Here is a 21,263-nt window from a genome sequence, read left to right on the forward strand (position 1 = left end):
CAAGATATTTATATTTTGTCTGTTCAGCTTCATTTTATTTGTTAATATACATCCATTCCTGCATTTTGGGCCTACAACACATTCCAAAAAAATCATTTCCAAAAAAAAGTCTTTAAGGAGCAAAGATGGAATGATCTCCAGTTTGTCACAACAAATGCGTGAGAAAATTATTGAAATTCTTAAAAACTGTTCCTCAAAGAAAGATTGAAAGTGATTTGCATATTTCTCCCTCTACAGCTCATTAGATTCAATGTATCTGAAGGAATTTTTAGTAATTAAAGGGCCTAAACTGAACACCCGTAATTTCGATCTCTCAGACGGCAGTGCATCAAGAACCATCCTTCATCGATAGCTGATATAACCACATAGACAAGGGATTACCATGACAAACCTTTGTCAAGCACTACAATAGTTTCATTTACAAATGCCACTTAAAACTTTACTGTGCAAAAAAGCCTTTTGTTAACGATGTCAAGAAGCAATAAGTGGGCAATGTGAGCAATAATTTTGGAAGAAATGGAAGAAATGGACGTCATGTGCTCTGGACCAAATCATGAATTTTGGAAGAAATGGATGTCATGTTCTCTGGACCAAAGACAAAAAAGACCAGCCGTCCAAAAGCCAGGGTCCGATATGATATGGGGTTGTGTCAGTACGCTTGGCAAAGGTCATTTACACTTCTGTGATGGCAGCAGTTATGCAGAAAAGTACATTGAGATTTTAGAGCAACATATGCTGCCTTTAAGAAGATCCTTTCCAGGGACGTCCATGCATTTTTTAACAAGACAATGCAAAACCACATGCTGCACACATTACAAAGGCATGGCTGTGAAAGAAGAGGGTACGGGTACTAGACCGGCCAGACTCCAGTCCTGACCAGTCCACAATAGAGCGTGTGTGGAGAATTTTGAAAAAAACATGCTATCATGACAACCCCATACTGTTGCACACCTTAAGACACTGCATCGCTTGACGCATATCTTCATTGTCAAAATGTCTTTGATGTGTTGAAAAAAGGCAACATTAGACTGTGGTAAATGCTTATACTTAAAATGTAGGAATGGATGTATAAAAACAAATGAAATTAAGTTGACAAAATATGAACTTTCTTGGGTTGATTTTGAACCAAAAAAGTCACAGTAAATGTAAGAAACACTGACCAATCCCTTTGTGAACGCAACACTTTCACACACAATCCACATGCGTTTAAATCACCTAACCCCAACCTGCTGTTTTCAGGTGAACAAAAACTGTTTTCAGCTTTCCTAAAATATACCAGGTTCAAAATCGCTTACACTGGTATAAATGACCAAACTCTTGGTGAAAATGCAAATTTCAAAACAAAAATTTGTGAAAAGTGCCAAAACCCCCCAAAAGCAGAAATACAGTATTATTTTGACCAACACAAAGTAGTTTCAGTTGTGTAATGTGTCACCCACTTAATACAGATAACCCTATGTAGCCTTTAAATAATATTACTCAATACTGTTCACCAATAAAAATGTTGCTTGTCCTGAGAATGAGACCTAAAGACCCTTGGTGACAGAACAGTTATTTCTGTTTAGTTTCTTTCCTCTTCATCGAAACGTAAACACTTACTCAGTGCCTGGCACAGCTACAGCTGAGCCATTGCTTACAATACTTGCACAGTATTTAATAGAATCAGAAAATAAAACTTCCGTCCTATTCTTGTTCATAATTTTTCAGTTTGCCTTCTCATTTGAGTCACCTTATCAAACAGAGGATGTGGTAGAGTCTTGCAATGGCCCACTGAAGTACCCATGTGCTGTTGATTGGCAGGAAATGGGGCTTTGGCCTGAGCAGGCAGTCACCGGCGAGACTGATAGGCCACGAAACAGCAAGTCCATAGACGGGAGAAGTGGTTTAAGCAAACTGACAGGGCAAAAGGCAGAGCCTCCATGAGAAGTAAAGTTTACTTTGTTAGGGTCCGGGCATGATGGCTGTACAGGGACATCTCCAAGACAGGAAGAACTAAAATGAAACAAAAAAAAAAGGAGAACGGAAAGACACAGAGTTAAAACGATTTGCTCAGATGAATGTCATACATAGTAGAATTAATATCTTGAAGTTACAGCCTAATCTAATTCTAGTTAACTAACAGTTATTGTAACTTGCAAGATCATTTGATGTCACATAACACTAATAGATAGTTGCAGCAAATTTAACAGCAAGGATGACTCATACCACATTCATGGCATGAATGGTTTTGGAATGGATACAGTCAGGGGGTCAGATGCATGCTTTTAGTCCTGTTATTGACAGGAATTTGGGTAATGTTTTAGCTTTGATTTGAGTAAAAATGTCCTTTATAGGTGGTGCTTTCCAAAGTTGGCATGTTTGTTCATGTTGATATATCATACATTCTGTGATATTCTGTTGATATATCGTACATTCCTTACAGTGTTTGACAGAAGTTTGGCAGGTTTCACAGTGTGGGGTACACCTATCAGGGTGGAATGCATCATCTTTGTACTGTATGTCCAGTGTGGCATCTGGCATATACTTTGTCCCACCGATTTTCAGGGTAGGCTGTAATTCTGCTACTTCTAGTTTGTGTGTTTCAGTCATTTAGCCATTTGCTCATAACAGTACTAAGCACTGTTGGCTTAGCATCAGCTCACAGGGTCTTATGGTCGGGATGACAATTTTTGATCTTGTTCCATCATGGTCCATAATTATGTTTAGTTCCCAAAGAAGGATAACATACCTTATATAATCTAGGTCCAAGTTGACCTCCTTTAGGTGTGGCTGTATATGTAAATATGTGTGGCTGTATATGTGTATGTAAATGGACGAATATGATTTGGCTTGGCTTCGTACAAGGGAGGGTGTGATGGGGAACCAGATCGGGGTATTTGCAGCATGTTGAGACTTACCTTTGAGTTTAACAGAATTTTACAAGGCCAATTTCAGCTGTCTATCCGTCTATCCAATTAACGTTCACCAGCTTCTACTTACACAGTTTGTACAGGGGAGGTACGGATTGCTTCCAGAAACAGACAAATTTTTTGATGATGCACAGTGTTAAGTGTCTATAGATATGACTTTGACTGCTCCATAAACTGTGCTCCCATAATCCAGTCGATTGGACCAGGACTGCCCCACCCCTTTTAGTGCTGACCAGGACCCTAAATTATTATTAAATGTAGTTTCCTAAGGCTTTTGGTTTGAAGTGTTTGGAGTTCTGGCTCAGAATGCAGTGTTTGTAGCTGGCAGAAGTGAATGCATGATGTTTTGGAGATTTTAAAGCTACTGATAACTGACCAGGTGTTAATATAAAATACTGCCACAGCATGTTCCTTCTTGATGAAGGCATTCCTAATGAATAACTCAAGTCTGATCAGTTTGTCAGTTTTTCCTCTACACTTACAGAATCCGGTCTATGTTTCGGCTATGCCCGTTTCCAACTGCCACACCAGGCAATTGTTCATCATTCTCTCTGGGGTTTTGCAGAGGCAGCATATCAGGGCAACATGCCTGTAATTGTTTGGGTTCCTGTGATCTTTCCCTGGCTGGGTAAGTCATCTCTCCTTTCAGTATCTTTCTTGATTTACAGACTTGGTTGTAGACTTTCAACAGCAAGTGTCACAAAGCGCTAAGACAAACCAACTGATTTTGACGAGGTCCTCTGCTGTCAGGTGTTTATTAAAAACCCTCTCTGCATATTTACATGCTCCGATTGCCTGCTTGCAATCTTTAATTTACCAAGAGTTGAATCTCTTGCCTGGTCCTGTGAAAGTTTTTGGGATGATTTCCTCAGCTATGTTTCTCAGAGTGCTAGAGAACCATTCCACTAGATCCGTCTCATGACTCACATGCCACACACAGCCTCTCCCAGCAGCGGGACTCAGTTGGCTCCTTTCAGCTTCCATTGCTAGGCCTTTTGCAACAGCACCAATCTCTCTGATGTGATGATAATTGAAAAAAGGCCGCTGTCACTAAGGTCATCCCAGACATTTCATGAGAACTAGGTTGGAATTAGATTGTATATAGAGCAGATTGTAATGGTCCTTATAAAGATATTTGATAATCACATTGCCATCTCTTGTAAGTTTGTGTTGACTGCACTATGGCAGTGTTGGGCAATGGATGTTAGTTTAAACATTGTACACATGCATTTGGGCTAATCAGAACAAATCCAGATTGGGAATGTCAGTGATTAGCTGGTTAACAGATAACTGACAAAGAAGTCATTGTTTGATTAGTGCTGTTGGTTAAAAATTTTCAACTGCTGACACATTTGTAATTGAGATAGCTACAACTGCAGTCTGTACAGAGTAAGTACAGATTCTAACCCACCCTTAGTTCAGGATTTAGGATCAGTATAACCCCAAATTTAGACACTTCACTGTCATGTCAAAAGTCAATCCAAGTTTCATTACAAACCTCACAGATAAGACAAAGAAAAAATAAGAATGTCTGTGCTTACTTTGAGTCTCCATTCTGATGTTAAATGAGGATCATATAATACACCATAGTGTGTATAAAATTTGTTTTTTTATTGAATCTGTGCTTGTGAACAGTTAAAAGAAAGATTTACTCACAAGGTCTCCTCACACACACGTACTCTCTCACAGCCCTCTGGAGGCTCCCTCTGGAAGGTATAGGTCTTGTTTGGCACCGGGGAGGATGACAGAGCATCAACCACATATAGAGAAGGAGAAGAAGAAGGATCCAACGACCCACATACAACCACAGCTAAAGAATAGGGAGAGAGGAAAACAAACAAATGGCTTAGTCATTTACGATCAAGGATGGGTTAATGTTTGTCAAAACTGCAATGGCAAATAGTTCAACAGTTTAAAAATAATGTTTTTCAATGCATGGTTACAAAGAATTCAGGAATTTTATCATATACATTATTAAAAGATTAAGAAATTATGATACCTGAAGAAATTTATAATAAATGCTGCATCTAAAAATGCAAGATGCTACTATGCAAAGTGGAAGCCATATATCAACAACATCTAGAATTGGTGCTGACCTCTCTGAGCTTAAGTACATCTAAGTATATCTAAGATGGACTGATGCAAAATAAAAGTGTGTGCTGTGGAGTCCACCTTTGAAACTGTTGGAAATAACAGTCGCCGTGTTCTCTAGTAATAAGAACATTATCAAAACTATTGTCACTAGCACAAACTTCAAAAGCCAGTGTTTAATAATATGGCAGTGTAACTAGATTTGATAAGAGTAAAATTGGGAAAAATGCAAAAATTAAAAAAAAAAAATTCGACGACAAATACATAAAACAAATAACCATTTACACCAAATCTAAAATATTAAAATCTTTTTGTGGAAAGTAACAGTGCAATAGATTCACATATTTAATCTTGCATGTCTTAATGAAATAAATAATCACCACTATAGGGACTTACCAGAATCTACTATGGGACAGGGTGACTGGGAGGGGGAAAGAAGGCCAGTGGAAAGATCACTCTGAGACCCACTGCTGCACCTCTGCACTGGAACAGGTGCTCTGTGACCATCTGGCACATCAAGAATCTATGCAGTAAACACAAAGTTACACACAACCTGAGAGTTATTTTATGTTAGACACTGGCTTCTCTGGAAACCTGTACAAGAGGAGTTTGTTTAAACTTTCTCTGTAGTTCAGTTATACATTTTATACATTTACTATAAATGTTATTGATTAACCAGTTAACAGCTAACCAACAAATAAGTCATTGTTTGATTAATTCGGGCATTTAAATTCATTTCCAACAAGAGTAAGATTTGAATTGGAAGCAAAGCCATAGATCTCTCACAAGCACTAACGAGTAATGGTGCAAAAGCAGTGTAGACTCTCACTCTTGTTTAGTGCACATTTAATAGGTGTTAAATAATTGAATCATGCACCTGTGCACCAACTCTCAAAAGAGCATGCTGCAACTCAATCAGGGAAAACATCAATGAATTTGTATAATTTTAATTATTTACATCATAACTACTATGCATTAAAATTATAAACCTGTGATCTAATAATCACTTGGGTATTTTGCGTCAATATCTAGACTGACTGTACTGCATGTGTGTATTATGATTTTTATACAGTTGGATTTTTTGCATCATACCCTGTATAAAAGTAGTTATTTCAAAATACACACGATAAGCATGTAACATGTTGCATCTCTATGCTTTTATAAGCATATTTATTTAATCCTGTCTTGTAATGAACTGTTAACAACAGAATAGTGTTACTGTATTTGTTGCTGTTTAATTAATGCCAAGTTCAAGATTTTTTTTTTTTACAATTGCTTTTTAAACAATAGTCTTAGTTTGTAAATTGAAATGCTCTATAATGCTACATACATTATCCTGAAACATCTTTAAATTGCAATATGAAAATGCATAGGCGTGTGGTGACGATTTCTAACCTCATGCTGTTTTTCTTCCGTTTCAGAAACAAAAACCCCTTCCAGCTCCAGGTTAAGTCCTTCTACACTACGCCTCAGTCTAGGAGACAGCCTGCTCAGGGGTAGCAGAGGGATGGTCTGCACACAAAAACAGAGAAACAACAAAAACGGTATGTTTAGAAGTTAGTGTAAAAGATGACAGCTCTTTGTGTGTTTCAGAAAGATTAGAAAACAACCAATGAATGGTAAAAGTCTTGCCAAAAAAGAAATGTAGACCATTTTTCACTTTCCCCTAACGTGATCAGCCAAGATTAAACTTAAATTATTTTATAGTTTTGCAAAACCAATGTCACCAACCACTAATCGAACTTATGGCAGCCAATAACAAGTGTTATTGTTGATTATCAAAATATAATTATTGGTAAAACTATTTCTCTTAACTTATCATGTCCCTACACGTTACCAATCTCAGTGGCTCAGTGATGGCACCACTTAAAATAAGTCAGACTCTATTTAAATCCTTGTTGCTGGATGAATGTGGAACAGATGCTTTTCTTATAACAAGATGAGGCACAAATACACCTCCTCTAAACATGCTTCCTCTCAGCATACCTCACTGATGAGTCCATCTGCCTAATATGCTGTCAAAACAGTTATGAGCCACAGAGACATGGCATGGACTTTACAAGTCATATCAAGGAGGCCTGTGTATCTAGTACCAAGACATTACCAGCAGTCCCTTTAAGTTCTCTTTCACCAGTAAATAATCTTGGGGAAAAAAAAAATTCATCAAACCAGTCAACCTTCTTCCACTGCCCAAATGTTCAGTTATAGAGCATGCCCAGTGTTGTTGCTTTCGATGGTGGACAGGAGATTGCGTTCGGAGCTCATCACCAGTATTAAAATAATGTGCAATCTGAGCCACAGTAACCCTTCTGTCAGTCCGTACCAGACGCCATATCCTTCATGTTCTCTGACATTAAAGAGTCTTGACTTCTCAGCAATCTGTCAGCGGTTCTTAGGTTGTACCTCTGCAAACCCCTTTTCGTTCACCTTTTGGAAACACTTCAACCCAGTCACTTGCTCATAAGAATTTGGATGTTAATAAAGTCACTCAGGTCTTTATGCTGTCAATATCTGCTGCATTTAACACATGTACTCTGCATACCTACCATCATTTCCCCATTCAAGATATCCAAGAACGTGACATGCATAATTGTTACAAATTAACACTGCACATTTTTGGGTAGTGGTCCTAATGTTTTGGCTCATCAATATGTGTTACATACACAGGGCTGTCACATTTTTACAAATTACACACTATTAGACCTCTTATTAGACCTAGTTTTGGCAGGACAAAATATAAGTCAAAAGTTAGAATTTTTAATTACATAATTTAAAGCATATACAACAAGCAAGTGAACTGGTAACATGTGATGGTTTTATAATAGGTTATAGAAGGAAGATCCACCACAGGATCAGTCTTTACATGCAAAGACTGGTCATGGCTGAGAAAGACAGACTACAAGACAAGAGTTAAAACAAGAGTCCATGTTTTGTCTTGTTGTCAGTCAAATGGTGCCAAAGATGAAAAAAGACCACCCAGACTGTGATGTACACCCCTTTTGTATGTGTGTTATTGGCTTTAAACTCAAAATTTGTTTTTATGCATAAAATACATTTAAGTTGGTCAGCAAAAACATAAGTAATTGTTTCTCTGTATGTATTAGTTAAATGAAGGTTCAGAAGTAAAAAAAAAAAAGTCCTAACATTTCCAGAAGTGGAGTATGTAGATGAACTATTATAGATGGTTTTCCAACTACTCTTCACAGTTGTAATCATTATATGACCTTCTCCTGATAGTCTTTGCTTCTGAATACATCACAGCAATGCCTTTGTTTGTTTTATGCAATCCAAATGTGAATGTTTGAGGGAAAAAAGGGATTTTATGGCTTTAATCTTCCATTTGTCTCTGCTATAATTTAATCAACTCAAAATTAAAATAACATTTTGTATATGTAACAGGACCACCTGGCATGTGATCTGCTGTGGGCTCAGATTACAGAATCATGTCCATCTGTCCTGTCACTTATGGCAGGCAGAGCACATAGAGGTGCAGATGACAGTCTCTGTGTCTCAACAGCAGTAATGCACTGCACTTCAAAAAATCCTTTTAATAGCCGCTCTCGCTGAGCTTTTGCTTGCTGGCTTACTGGTTGGCATGACCACACCCCTTTGACCAAAGCCCCATACAGGAATACACACTGGACTGTGTCAGTGATTAAACAGTTGCTCTGCTCCTTTTTAATTTCCGCCCAGCGTTTTCACCCCTATAAGTTTTCCGACATATGCTTGCAACAACATCCCTGTGGGCTAAAAGTCTCATTTATTTTCTGGGCAAGCTCAACGGGGAAAGTTTTATCCTCTCCCCACTTTGAGCTGTGGATTTTATTTTATCCTTTTGGTATTTTTTCCCATTAATTTCTGTTATCTTGGCCACCGTTTACTTTGTTGCTTTATCTTTGCTTGTGGCTCTTCAGCTACAAATTTTTTTTACCCTGGTTAAGCATCCTGCAAATCTCTCCGTGCATGCAGGTACCGGACCTTAGTGGTGAAGGTTGTGTTGGCCCCATACAATATTAGGGTGTTTAACAAAAGTCATGTAAAATATATATGACCTTTAATAAGAAGTATATTGATGAGTTTGCATGTGTATGTGTAGAAATTTCACTCAAAATAATAAATCATCCAGAGGGAGTTCAGTTGATCCGTTTTGCATTATGAATTTTTGTGTGTGCTTACTAGAGAGGGCTGGAGCCTTTAAATGTAATATTGTGCTTTAAACAATTTTAAGTTGCATTACGTGAACTGGGACATGTTTTACAATGACTACTGAGACGCCAGTGATCAGCTGTAATGTTTACACTTATTTTTAGTTTAGTTTTGTAATCTGCAAATCCCTTTGTGCATTACTGCAACACATATTTGCAGGACCCTACAATATAATTTTAAAGTTAATATTTGAATGCATATAAATACTAAATATTTTAAGTAAAGTAACAGTGAAATTATAGCTTTATTTTACTATACCTATTTTACTAGGTATTAAAGGCTTTAATGCACGCTCATCTTACACACATATGTAATCACATATTAACGAATGTGTTCTAAGAGTGTGTGAACATTTTACCTGTGTAACCCCGGACACGCTTGTGTGAATGGAAGGTGGATGTGGCCGGTCACTGCCAACAGAAGGTGGCGCATGTCTGAAGCGCTTCTGTAGTGAGTGTCTTAGCTTAGCAACCTGTTACATTGACATACAAGATATTATACATGACAGAAATTCTGTATTTGTCTAATATATCCACAGTTGCAAGAACAGTATATGAACCCTTTGTAATTGGAATAACTGGATTTCTGCATTGATTATTAATAGAATTACTTATAGAGTAAAATAGAATGTTGTCTGAAGTTCTCCAAGTCACAATTCTAGACACAGCTTAAGTTGCACTGTTTATGTCTTTGAGTACATAAACTGTAATTCCCACTGTTGTCACCAAACATTTCCTGATGCTGCCAATAAAAATTTGCACAACGCCGAGGATCTATTTTGGACCGTTCCTGACCATTTGATTTACTTGTGTACTTACTGTCTTGTTGCATCACCCAACATCTCTTCAGCTTGAGTTTATGCCCTTACATTCTCTATTAAAATGTTTTGATACATCTTTAAATTCATTGTTCCCTCAATAATCACAAGGCACCCAGTCCCTAAGGAAGCAAAGCAGTCCTAAACCATGATGCTGCCTCTAATATGCTTCACTGTTTGGAAGAGGTTTTAATGTTGGTGTACAGTGTTCTTTTGTTCTCTAAACATAGCATAGTGTAAATTGTGAAACTGTTTGTGTTATTAGTATACTCTGTTTATCTACTGTATAATCATGCTCTTGATTACATTACAACAATCAACATGTTATTAATAATCAATGCAGAAATGCAAAAGGGTTCACATATATTTTCTTAGTACGGCAGGTGAACATGCTTTGCTTCAAACAGATTGATCAAAACATTTGCAGTGGAATAAAATGGTCTGAAAATTAATTATAAAACCTAAAGAAATGTATTTCCATTTAAATCTTTTTACAGAAACTGTCTAAAAAGAAGTGTCAGATAAGCACTGACCTCACGGAGATGCTCAGCACTCCCCCATGATGCTGAGCGCTTGTGGCCCACGCCACCTCTTCTGCCCCGTGCATCCACAGCCCAGGAACTGGGGGTCTAATGAAAAAAACAAAAAATTTATTACCTATGATAAATCTTGGTAGGTATGTCTGTCAATTATTACATTGTTTACCAAATGTCTAAAAACCTGCTTTCACTTTGTCATTGTGGGCTATTTTGTGTAGAATTTTGTGACAAAAAATGAACTCAAACTATTATAGAATGAGTCTCTAATCTAATAAAATGTGGACAAGGTGAAAGGGGTGTGCAGACTTTCCGGCTTGACTGTATGCAACAAACTGTGAGGCACGGTGTATTCTGACACCTTTCTATCAGAACCAGCATTAACTTCTTCAGCAATTTGAGCTATAGCTAGTCTGTTGGATTGGGCCACACGGGCCAGCCTTCACTCCCCCATTTTTCCTGCTTCTAACACATCAACTTTGAGGATAAAATGTTCACTTGCTGCCTAATATATCCCACCCACTAACAGGTGCCGTGATGAAGAGATAATCAGTGTTATTCACTTCACCTGTCAGTGGTCATAATGTTATGCCTAGTCGATGTATGTGTCTGCCCTGTGATGGACTGGCGACCTGTCCAGGGTGTTTCCTGCCTTTTGCCCAATAAATCACACCCACAGCGACCCTGACCAGAATAAAGCGATAGTTAAATCAGACAATTAATGAATGAATTAATAATAATCTGTCAGGACTAGACAAAAGTTTACAATTACATGATTGTGTTGCCCTGTCACTTGCCAGGCATGAGGTATACTTGTACCCACAACACGTATAACAAACTGTTTATATATTAATACTTCTGCCAAATCCAAAACTCCTATCACTCACTGTAGCTTTAACAAAACTGCCTCAGTGATATAGCCATACACAAAACTTTTAATAATCCAATTCAGATTCTGTCCTGCTTTAAGGTCATTTCTCTAATTGTTCAACAAAAACCACCAATATTTGGCTTTTGGATTTGTATTCGAAGTAAGTTGCTAAACAAGTTACTGTTTGCAACGTGTCCAATCCTGCCTAAACTGTGTATCATTGTGGATCAGCTGCAATGCACCAGATCATGTTACAGCACCTGGCAAGTCCCACATCATTTTACCAACCTTAGAATCACTCTTTGAATGACCCAATTTTCAGCCTGTTTTAAATGGAACTGAAAGAGGTTCTCACCCCAGCGACTGCATTTGAATATGCTACAAAGAATATGCAACACACCTGGTAGGCACATCTGTGTGACACACACACACACACACACACTCTTATACACACACAGCTGTGCAAAACCATGCATGAAAATACTAAAATATATATTGTGACATTAACTACACTAGTCCAAAAAACACTATAACTTAACTATTCAGTGATACATCCATGTTTCCTAAACATGAACTTTTGCTTACACTAGCATGCATGCATATCCGCACACACATACCGCCATGACAACCTCCGGCCTCTAGTTTGTACCCACAGGCACCAGTACACACGTTGAAAGGAAATGGAAGGCTGAAAAACACTATGCCTTTAGCATATCAACCGTTGAAACCAGCTTGTCTTTGCTGCAGCTGCATCTCACTTCCTCTGAGTGTATAAAGCTAAAGATCACTAGATCATTTTTAAGAACTTTTTAGCAGCTGCTGTTCCACCTCTTTCTGAAAAGTTTGCTGCATCGATTCCCTCCCTCAACCTTGACGATAGCAACAGGTAGCAGAAATCCCAATTGCTTCAGGATGAGGTTATGTCATCACAAATCCATGAATTTAACATATGTGAAAGGGCTTATACTTTATCATGACAGACTAATACCAACCCTCTTCACATAGCTTAATCCAGAGTAAGAGTGTGACATAAAGCTGAGTGTCATGAACCAAATACCATGCCAATGTAACACTTGATTTAAATTTAAACGCATGCCCTTTTAATATCTATCTAGACCGTAATGAAATAAGGAGGTCAGGATCACAGGTCAGAGTCTATAAACAGACCACAGTATCTGTGCTGTGATCTGGATGACAGGTGCAAGGTTTCAACAGCCATGTATAAGTGGTATGGGATTTTAGGATGTGGGTAAGTAGGTAAGTGGGTGAATGTATACTTTATTGAAATGGCTGTAGGTGGGAAATGTGCCAGGTGTAAGAATAAATTTAATTGATTCATTAGAGGCATAATAATCTGTTGGTATTTAAAAGTATGATTTAAATCATACAGGGGTGGGTTTCACCTAAGAGCATAGAAGAAAAACAGTACAGAAATAGTGCCTGCTTGCTAGAAGACCTTGATTCAAGAAAAGCAAAATAGCAGAAACGGAAAAAGAAGCTTAATTCGAAAGACAAACACTGACAAATGGTATCAGCAAAGAGAAACAGGGGCTGTTAAATCTAATGAATTGCATAGTTGGGTGAATGCCTCAAAAGAACAGTCATAGAAATAACCATAAAACTGAAAAAGAACCTCTGTAGCACAGTGTTAACCAAAACTGTTTAATGGCAATGCAGCCATTTAAAAAAAAAAACTATCAAAAGGCAAATTGCAAAGACACAAAACTTGGACTCACAAATCAATGAAAAAAACTTTAGAAACAATTTTCTAAAATTGGATGAATGTTACTTGTCGGTTATGTGTCTCATCTGGCTTTCTCCAATGCCAGCTGCCAAATAAGGGTCAATAACGGTCTAGACAGAGATCTATAATGGATAATAACTGCTGGAAGTTTAGGAGCAAACAATATGAGGCAATCTAACAACACCAGGTGCAATTTATATTCACACATAAAACAAAAATATTCCCCTATGCTCCCATCCCAGACCTTCATAATGTCAGTTTTACAATCACAGTCAGCTTAAAACAATAATTAAAGTAAATAAATGTTTTACATACATACTAGGGTAGATATATAAACAAACCTTAATATTTGCTTTATTTACAGGTAAACACATCAAGTCTTTCAGTTTATATGACAATTTATCATATGCTGCCACCTTATCCATCTCTGCAACCCATCCCAAAAAAGAAGATGTTCTCACTACTTTCAAGCCTTAAAAAATTATTTGCCTGTCAGTCATTATACTGGTTTGTGGCCATCTTCACTTGTCTCTAATACTCCACAACCATATTCATGAATAGCAGTCCAATATTTTGGATTTTAAAACAGCCCCAACAAGGCATACACTGTCACAGTTTCACACCGACAACAATCCGCTATATTTTTAAGCCCAAATCTGTACAATCTATCAGTCATCCAATATTATCTATGTTGAATGTAAAATTGAAGTCAAGACTATCTATTGAAATAGAAAATTAAGTAATGTAGAAAGTTCAAGATATACGAACAGAATAGAAATAAATTGTGAATATAAAATGTTGCATTTAAGTTGGCAATAAAAGATTTTCACTGAGACAGTTCAGTAGAGATATACTGAAATTTTCCATTCCAAATAATTATTCTATTAAATTGCTTAAAAAATGCAAATAGTATTTCTAACAAATGTGACTGCAATATACAGTATAATTGATCTGTCAATGTCATGTAATTTTTTATTTGCGATTAATGAATCCAGATTCACTTTTAGCAAATAGTTCAGCCAGAGGAGTAATAGAACACCAAGATATCACATATCGTGATTTCACCACTGGAATGGGCCAGGTGCAAAAGAAGAGGCTGGTGTGTTTTCCGGATTCAGAGCTTCAGATAACCCCAGTTAACCTTTTATCTTAAAAGGTTAAAGAATATGTTAATAATTTAGGGTAGGTAGCCATAGATTTAAGAGAGGAATGTATTTAGTATTTTTGTTGCATGTATTTAGCCTTATCAACTCAAAATAAGTTTTCTTTGCTCTTAACGAAAATCATGCAACTTGCTGGGGATATGATAGCATTTTACTGTTATTTCAATTGAGTAAGTTCTTCGAACTTGCTGCTTGTCGCCAGTCACTTTAATTCTCTTTCTATGTAATCTAATTCTCCAAATCATTAACTTTCACTCTGTTTTGTTTTTGACTAGTATACTAATTTATGTACTCAGTAGTTTTGATATAATGTTGGTCTTTAACGTCTCACTAAATTTAGGAGATTGGGCATTAAGGAGATGCTTTTTATTCAAAGTGACTTACAGTCTAAGCAATTCAGTGTTAAGGGCCTTGCTCAAGGGCCCAACAGTGGCAACCTGGCAGTGGTGAGGTTTAAACCAGCAACCTTCTGCTTACAAGTCCAGTACCTTAACCGCTACGCTACAACTGCCACTGCCAATAATTAATAATTGGCAACCGCCACTGCCAATAATTAATCCCAGATGTTAGTAGCTTCACTTAGAAATTAGATTATGTCATGTCATGTCATGTCGTGTCGTGTCATGTTATGTCATTGCCATCAGGATGAAGCACAAACTATTATTCTTTTTTCTACATCTGCTTTAGTGAATTTTCTTGTGCTTCACCATCAGTTGCTTCTAAAAAATCCACTCTCTTCTTCTCCACATTTGCAATTCTACAGTGCCTTGCAAAAGTATTCAGCCCCCTTGAACTTTTCAACCTTTTGCCACATTTCAGGCTTCAAACATAACGATATGAAATTGTAATTTTTTGTGAAGAATCAACAACAAGTGGGACACAATCGTGAAGTGGAACGAAATTTATTGGATATTTTAAACTTTTTTTAGAAATAAAAAACTAAAAAGTGGGGCGTGCAATATTATTCAGCCCCTTTACTTTCAGTGCAGCAAACTCACTCCAGAAGTTCAGTGAGGATCTCTGAATGATCCAATGTTGACCTAAATGACTGATGGTGATAAATAGAATCCACCTGTGTGTAATCAAGTCTCCGTATAAATGCACCTGCTCTGTGACAGTCTCAGAGTTCTGTTTAAAGCGCAGAGAGCATCATGAAGACCAAGGAACACACCAGGCAGGTCCGAGATACTGTTGTGGAGAAGTTTAAAGCCGGATTTGGATACAAAAAGATTTCCCAAGCTTTAAACATCTCAAGGAGCACTGTGCAAGCGATCATATTGAAATGGAAGGAGTATCAGACCACTGCAAATCTACCAAGACCCGGCCGTCCCTCTAAACTTTCAGCTCAAACAAGGAGAAGACTGATCAGAGATGCAGCCAAGAGGCCCATGATCACTCTGAATGAACTGCAGAGATCTACTGCTGAGGTGGGAGACTCTGTCCATAGGACACAATCAGTCGTACACTGCACAAATCTGGCCTTTATGGAAGAGTGGCAAGAAGAAAGCCATTTCTCAAAGATATCTATAAAAAGTCACCTGGGAGACACACCAAACATGTGGAAGAAGGTGCTCTGGTCAGATGAAACCAAAATCGAACTTTTTGGCCACAATGCAAAACGTTATGTTTGGCGTAAAAGCAACACAGCTCATCACCCTGAACACACCATCCCCACTGTCAAACATGGTGGTGGCAGCATCATGGTTTGGGCCTGCTTTTCTTCAGCAGGGACAGGGAAGATGGTTAAAATTGATGGGAAGATGGATGGAGCCAAATACAGGACCATTCTGGAAGAAAACCTGTTGCAGTCTGCAAAAGACCTGAGACTGGGACGGAGATTTATCTTCCAACAAGACAATGATCCAAAACATAAAGCAAAATCTACAATGGAATGGTTCACAAATAAACGTATCCAGGTGTTAGAATGGCCAAGTCAAAGTCCAGACCTGAATCCCATAGAGAATCTGTGGAAAGAGCTGAAAACTGCTGTTCACAAACGCTCTCCATCCAACCTCACTGAGCTCGAGCTGTTTTGCAAGGAAGAATGGGCATAAATTTCTGTCTCTCGATGTGCAAAACTGATAGAGACATACCCCAAGCGACTTGCAGCTGTAATCGCAGCAAAAGGTGGCGCTACAAAGTATTAACGCAAGGGGGCTGAATAATATTGCACGCCCCACTTTTCAGTTTTTTATTTCTAAAAAAAGTTTAAAATATCCAATAAATTTCGTTCCACTTCACGATTGTGTCCCACTTGTTGTTGATTCTTCACAAAAAATTACAATTTCATATCGTTATGTTTGAAGCCTGAAATGTGGCAAAAGGTTGAAAAGTTCAAGGGGGCTGAATACTTTTGCAAGGCACTGTAGTTATCAGGTTTAGAACATTATGCTTAACCAGTGCTGTAGTGCAGTGTATGTCTGTATGGCCCCTAAAATAGTTTTTGCAGCCCAAAAGTATATCAGAATCAGACTTTCCCATATGAGGCTCAACATCAGCCTGAGATGGGTCTGCATCATCTTGATCTGTAGTATTAGCAGGATCAAAGACGTAAGAACACAAGTGTCTAATTATCTCCACAGGAGGACAACTTAAGCTTTTTGACAATGTTTCAGTTGTTTAGTGGGGACAACGCAACACAAAGCTCAGAACTAAGCAGTCTCCAGAACTAAGCAGTCTCCCTGCTCATTGTGTCATACGACTATCTGTTCTAATAATTTCTATAGTCCAGGATGATAATGCAGCTAAAATTGTTTAACAGTGGCTTCATAACATTCCATGGCTTTCTTAATTACCTCTTTTTGAACATTATTAAATGTCTATAGAATGTTCTGGAGTGCAGAGTATACATTAGATATTCACCGTTTACACTCCTTAAAAAGTTCAAATATTTTTTCCATAGTTTACACCTGTTATTTATTTTTTAGGAATCATTTTACAGAACAAGTGAGAGTTTGTTGGTTATATTGCACACTTGGTCACTTCACTATAGCCCAGTTATTAATCAAGAGAGACCCCTATAGGACCCCCAATGACCAGGTGGTCAAGCATTTTGAGTACTTCAGTGCCACTAACATAGTAATGCATGTAATGTGTTGTTCTGTTTAAGTGTAGGGATTTAAACTTACTGGCCACTTTATTAGGAATGTATCATGCAAAATGTGTGGTAATCCTTCTCTAGTATTTATCAGTGCACACTTTCTGATCACAGGGCGCTGTTGGTTTTTAGGTTGGAGCTTTATTCTCCTCCACTCCTTGACATTTAAAAATGTATTTAAAAATTCCAACAACACTACTGCACTTGATAAATGTGTATCAGTACAACACACGAACATGTTATTACCACGTCATTGTAGTGCTGAGAATGGTCAACTATCCAAATAACATCTGGTCAGTGGGGTATGACCATGTGTACAGAGCAACAGATGCTACAGTCATTAATTGTATACTCAAAGTTTTTTCTAATGCATCATTTAGTAAGATTTGTTACATTTGTAACAAATGTTACATTTTTTAAAACAATCTCACCGTCATAATTAAAGATATTAGCATTTGTATATGTTATTTTCAATAAATTCCATACTTTGTTTTTAGTTTTTACATATTTACCTGTGTGGCTTTATCATTGAAACATGTTACAGTCTGGCTCTCTGTCTGTTTGAGCCACTGGCCTTGCAGGTATGGCCCCACTAAAGTGTCCAGGGAAAGAGTTCGTCTTAGCACTGGCTTGGGAGGACGAGCCTTTGTTCTGGTTTCAACTAGAAAAACATAGGATAACAGGTTAAGCAAGAAAAGCTCAAAGAAAGTCAAGTTTTGACAGACGAGAAATTGGAGCATGCTGTTCAAATGAACATAAACTTTTTACTTATCTGAAATCCAACTTATATTTCAGGTTTTCAGTAAAAAGCAGCATAGTACTAAAATATTTCATTTAAACTGAATACTAACATTTCACTTGTGCCTACCACTAATAAATGCAGCTAGCTAATTAGCATTTAGCATGTAATTGCTAACTTGTCTGCAGGTGCTTCAAAACTGTATGCTTCTAAACTGTCATTAGTTCATTCCTCAATATTTTATCAACTGCTTCATTTCGCACAAGGCTACGCAGGGCCCAGCTGCACTACAAAAAAACTGAGCGCAAGGCAGGACCTACAGGCAGTTTAGAGTAGCCAATCCACCTTCTGCATTTTATGTTAATTGGGTTTGATTTACCTTTTCTGATAATGGGGTTTGTAAAAGCAACTGTATCTACAAAACTATATGTTTAGTCCCCAGTGACATATAATGGAATTTCAAGCCTTTGTTTATATCTACACTGCCACTACAGCAGTTTTATTTTCCAGCCACTGCTGTCCCACTGTGTCTTGTACTGCTATAGACACATTACTGAGAGCCTAGTCCCTGCCAGCAGATGTTACACCACAATTAAACGCATGTGTACAGTGTTAAAAGAGCTTGCAAACCACCCCCATCTCTTCTTCTCCAAACACAGTGACCTGGTTGCTAAAATAAACACACACTGGAACATGGACTGAAGTTACAGTTACTATTTAGCCTGAACACTTTTGTTTAGTCAATCACAAATCCAAATATACAAAAAGAGCTCATTGTTGATCATGTCCCAAGAAAGGACACTAAACATGCCAAAAGAGAACAAAGTGCATTGAAATTGACTGTTATAACATTTATAATACATTTATAAATGTGCAGTGGGGTATTTCTGGTGCTTTTTTGGTTTGTAAATTTGTGAGTGTGAACACTAAGCAAACCAGGACTAAATCTAACAATTTATCTTTTTCTTGGTTGGTCCAAAACAAGAAAACCAAACTACAAGTATAAACACAACCTGAAAGACAGGAATAAAAAGGGCTAGATTTTGGGCATATGTTGTTCCAAAATGGATATATACCCCTCAGCATGATCCCTTTACAGATGTCCAAGTTCTTTTTTTGGTCCAGACAGAACAATGTCTATCACTTCCAATTACAATTTAAAACGTGGACCTGTTAGACCACAGCATGTTTACAATGACAGTCCATATCAAATTACTTTGATCCCAAAGAAGCCGCCTGCATTGCTGATTGTTGTTCATATATGGCATAAATTGTGCATAGTAGAGTCTTGACCTGCATTTGTAGATGCAGGAACAAACAGCTTGCTTACAAAGATTTTCCAAAATACTCTCAAACAAATTCATTACATTACAGAATTATGTTGGTTTTGAACGCAGAGCTAAGTGAGAGCGCAAGGACCATGATAATTTTTTTTTTTTTTAAGCATTTATCCTTATGCATAATGGTTTCTCTGGATTCTCAATTTTTGTTAATAATGTTATGAACTAAAGATGTTTAAATGTTTTGCATGTGCATTGACAACATTTGTTATTTAAAGTGTGGAAGGATCCTCACTCACTGTTTTCTGCAAAGTTGCAAATATGGGCCCATACTTGCCAGCGATTGAGATGTTTGTTAATCGTTTTAGACAAACCATGATAGCATTACCTAGTCCATATGTTTTTTTAACATTTTACAGCATTCCTGGTCTTAATTTGAACATATTTAAGACAAACTGGAACATCAATCGCCATGGCCTGTAATTTTGCATTATTATTTTCATTATTACCTAACTGATGCTCCTTTGACTGAATGAATAAAACTGAATAAAAAGGTTTTTGTTTTTTTATTACAACACAAGCAAAAACTCCCATCACACACATAGCTACATTAAAGACCTCACCTCAAAGTTAAATAAATAAATAAAAACACACAAAGCTGAAGAAAGGGAAAAAGTAGGGGTTACAAACTGGGGCACTGGCAGCTGTCAGGTTACAGATTTTAGATGCACTTTACCCATCAATTGGATAAGAGAACTGACAGGGTTTCAAAGCACTTCGTAAATGACTTTCAATTAAAAAAAAAAGTCAGTTGATCCATGTAAACTAAGTTCACTGTAATTTATAGAAGAGCAGCATTTATTTAAGTCAGAAACTAAAAGATGAAGCAAAACGACATATTTAATATGACAGTATTTGGTGCCTGGTTATGAGGAAGGCGACAACGTCAGACTGCTTTGCTGTTGGTATTTTCTGGGGTTCCAAACATTGCAATTGCAGGAGATGGTTTTAGTTTATCAGTAATCTTGCTACACAATAAAAGATAATTACTGAAACAATTCAATCAAAGCAAGTGTTTCACAAGACCAAAAAAAGCATCTAAGAAAACAGAGACAGGCTGGCATGTTTACACTTCTCATTTTCTAAGCATGCCCCTAAAACCCCTTTTATTTTTACTACTCACAAGTGCAAACAAGGCAGACTCGTTTGATAAAGGCACAGAATTTCAACATCTTTTGGGTGCAAAGGTAAACATTGTCTGCTGTATTCAACCCTGCGTTTAAATTTTACCCTATGCACCTTTAAGTAAGCACACATGAAGTAAACACATTTAACTGCAACCACCAATACGAGTTAAAGAACAAGTAGTTTCAGTATGCAGTTTATTTCAACTGCACAAGCACTTTATACAAATGTTATAAAAGGTTAGTGCCAGTGTCCATACCCGCTTTGCTGTCTCTCCATCCCTGTGCTGGGGGTTTGTTGTTGTTATTGCTATTATTGTGCAGCTGGAAGGGAACTGTGGCTCTGAGAGGCTGCAGACTGCGACCAGACATCCCGAGGAAAACGAGTTGTTTTTCGAAACGGCGTTTTGTTTTTCGTTTATCCTATAACGAAATTTGATAAAACTTCTAAATCTTGATATATATGTATATATTGGTATTACCTTCAGCTACCAACGCGCATTTAATAAATCCATATAAAGCTATGTTAATGAGACGCTAGCTCATTCAGCTAACCGCCAGCAAAGGTTCTTTTGTGAAAACAAGGACTCCAAAACTTTTTACATTCAATGAACGGTAAAGCAAAG

General features: G+C 37.5%; 1 protein-coding gene across 1 annotated transcript; it reads right to left on the reverse strand.

Moving 5' to 3' along the window:
• Positions 1–1,649: 1,649 nt before the first annotated feature.
• On the reverse strand, positions 1,650–21,115 carry fam117aa (family with sequence similarity 117 member Aa). Its single transcript, XM_063019048.1, has 8 exons — positions 20,898–21,115; positions 17,947–18,095; positions 10,557–10,652; positions 9,565–9,678; positions 6,396–6,512; positions 5,397–5,523; positions 4,566–4,719; positions 1,650–1,992 (listed from the first exon to the last, which is right to left on the reverse strand). The coding sequence occupies exons 1-8, from the start codon at positions 21,007–21,009 to the stop codon at positions 1,734–1,736; spliced, it is 1,128 nt and encodes a 375-aa protein (XP_062875118.1). The 5' UTR covers positions 21,010–21,115; the 3' UTR covers positions 1,650–1,733.
• Positions 21,116–21,263: the final 148 nt, after the last annotated feature.

The sequence above is a fragment of the Trichomycterus rosablanca genome, chromosome 22 (genome assembly GCF_030014385.1).
Source record: "Trichomycterus rosablanca isolate fTriRos1 chromosome 22, fTriRos1.hap1, whole genome shotgun sequence".
Taxonomy (NCBI): domain Eukaryota; kingdom Metazoa; phylum Chordata; class Actinopteri; order Siluriformes; family Trichomycteridae; genus Trichomycterus; species Trichomycterus rosablanca.

Bases quoted from the DNA above. Each gene is read 5' to 3' on its own strand.
- fam117aa (XM_063019048.1), bottom strand. From the start codon at position 21,009: ATGTCTGGTCGCAGTCTGCAGCCTCTCAGAGCCACAGTTCCCTTCCAG. The intron at 9,679-10,556 runs GTCAGTGCTTAT...TCAATGTAACAG, and splicing joins GTGCTGAGCATCTCCGTGAG to GTTGCTAAGCTAAGACACTC. The intron at 6,513-9,564 runs GTAAAATGTTCA...TTTTGTGTGCAG, and splicing joins GCGTGTCCGGGGTTACACAG to ACCATCCCTCTGCTACCCCT.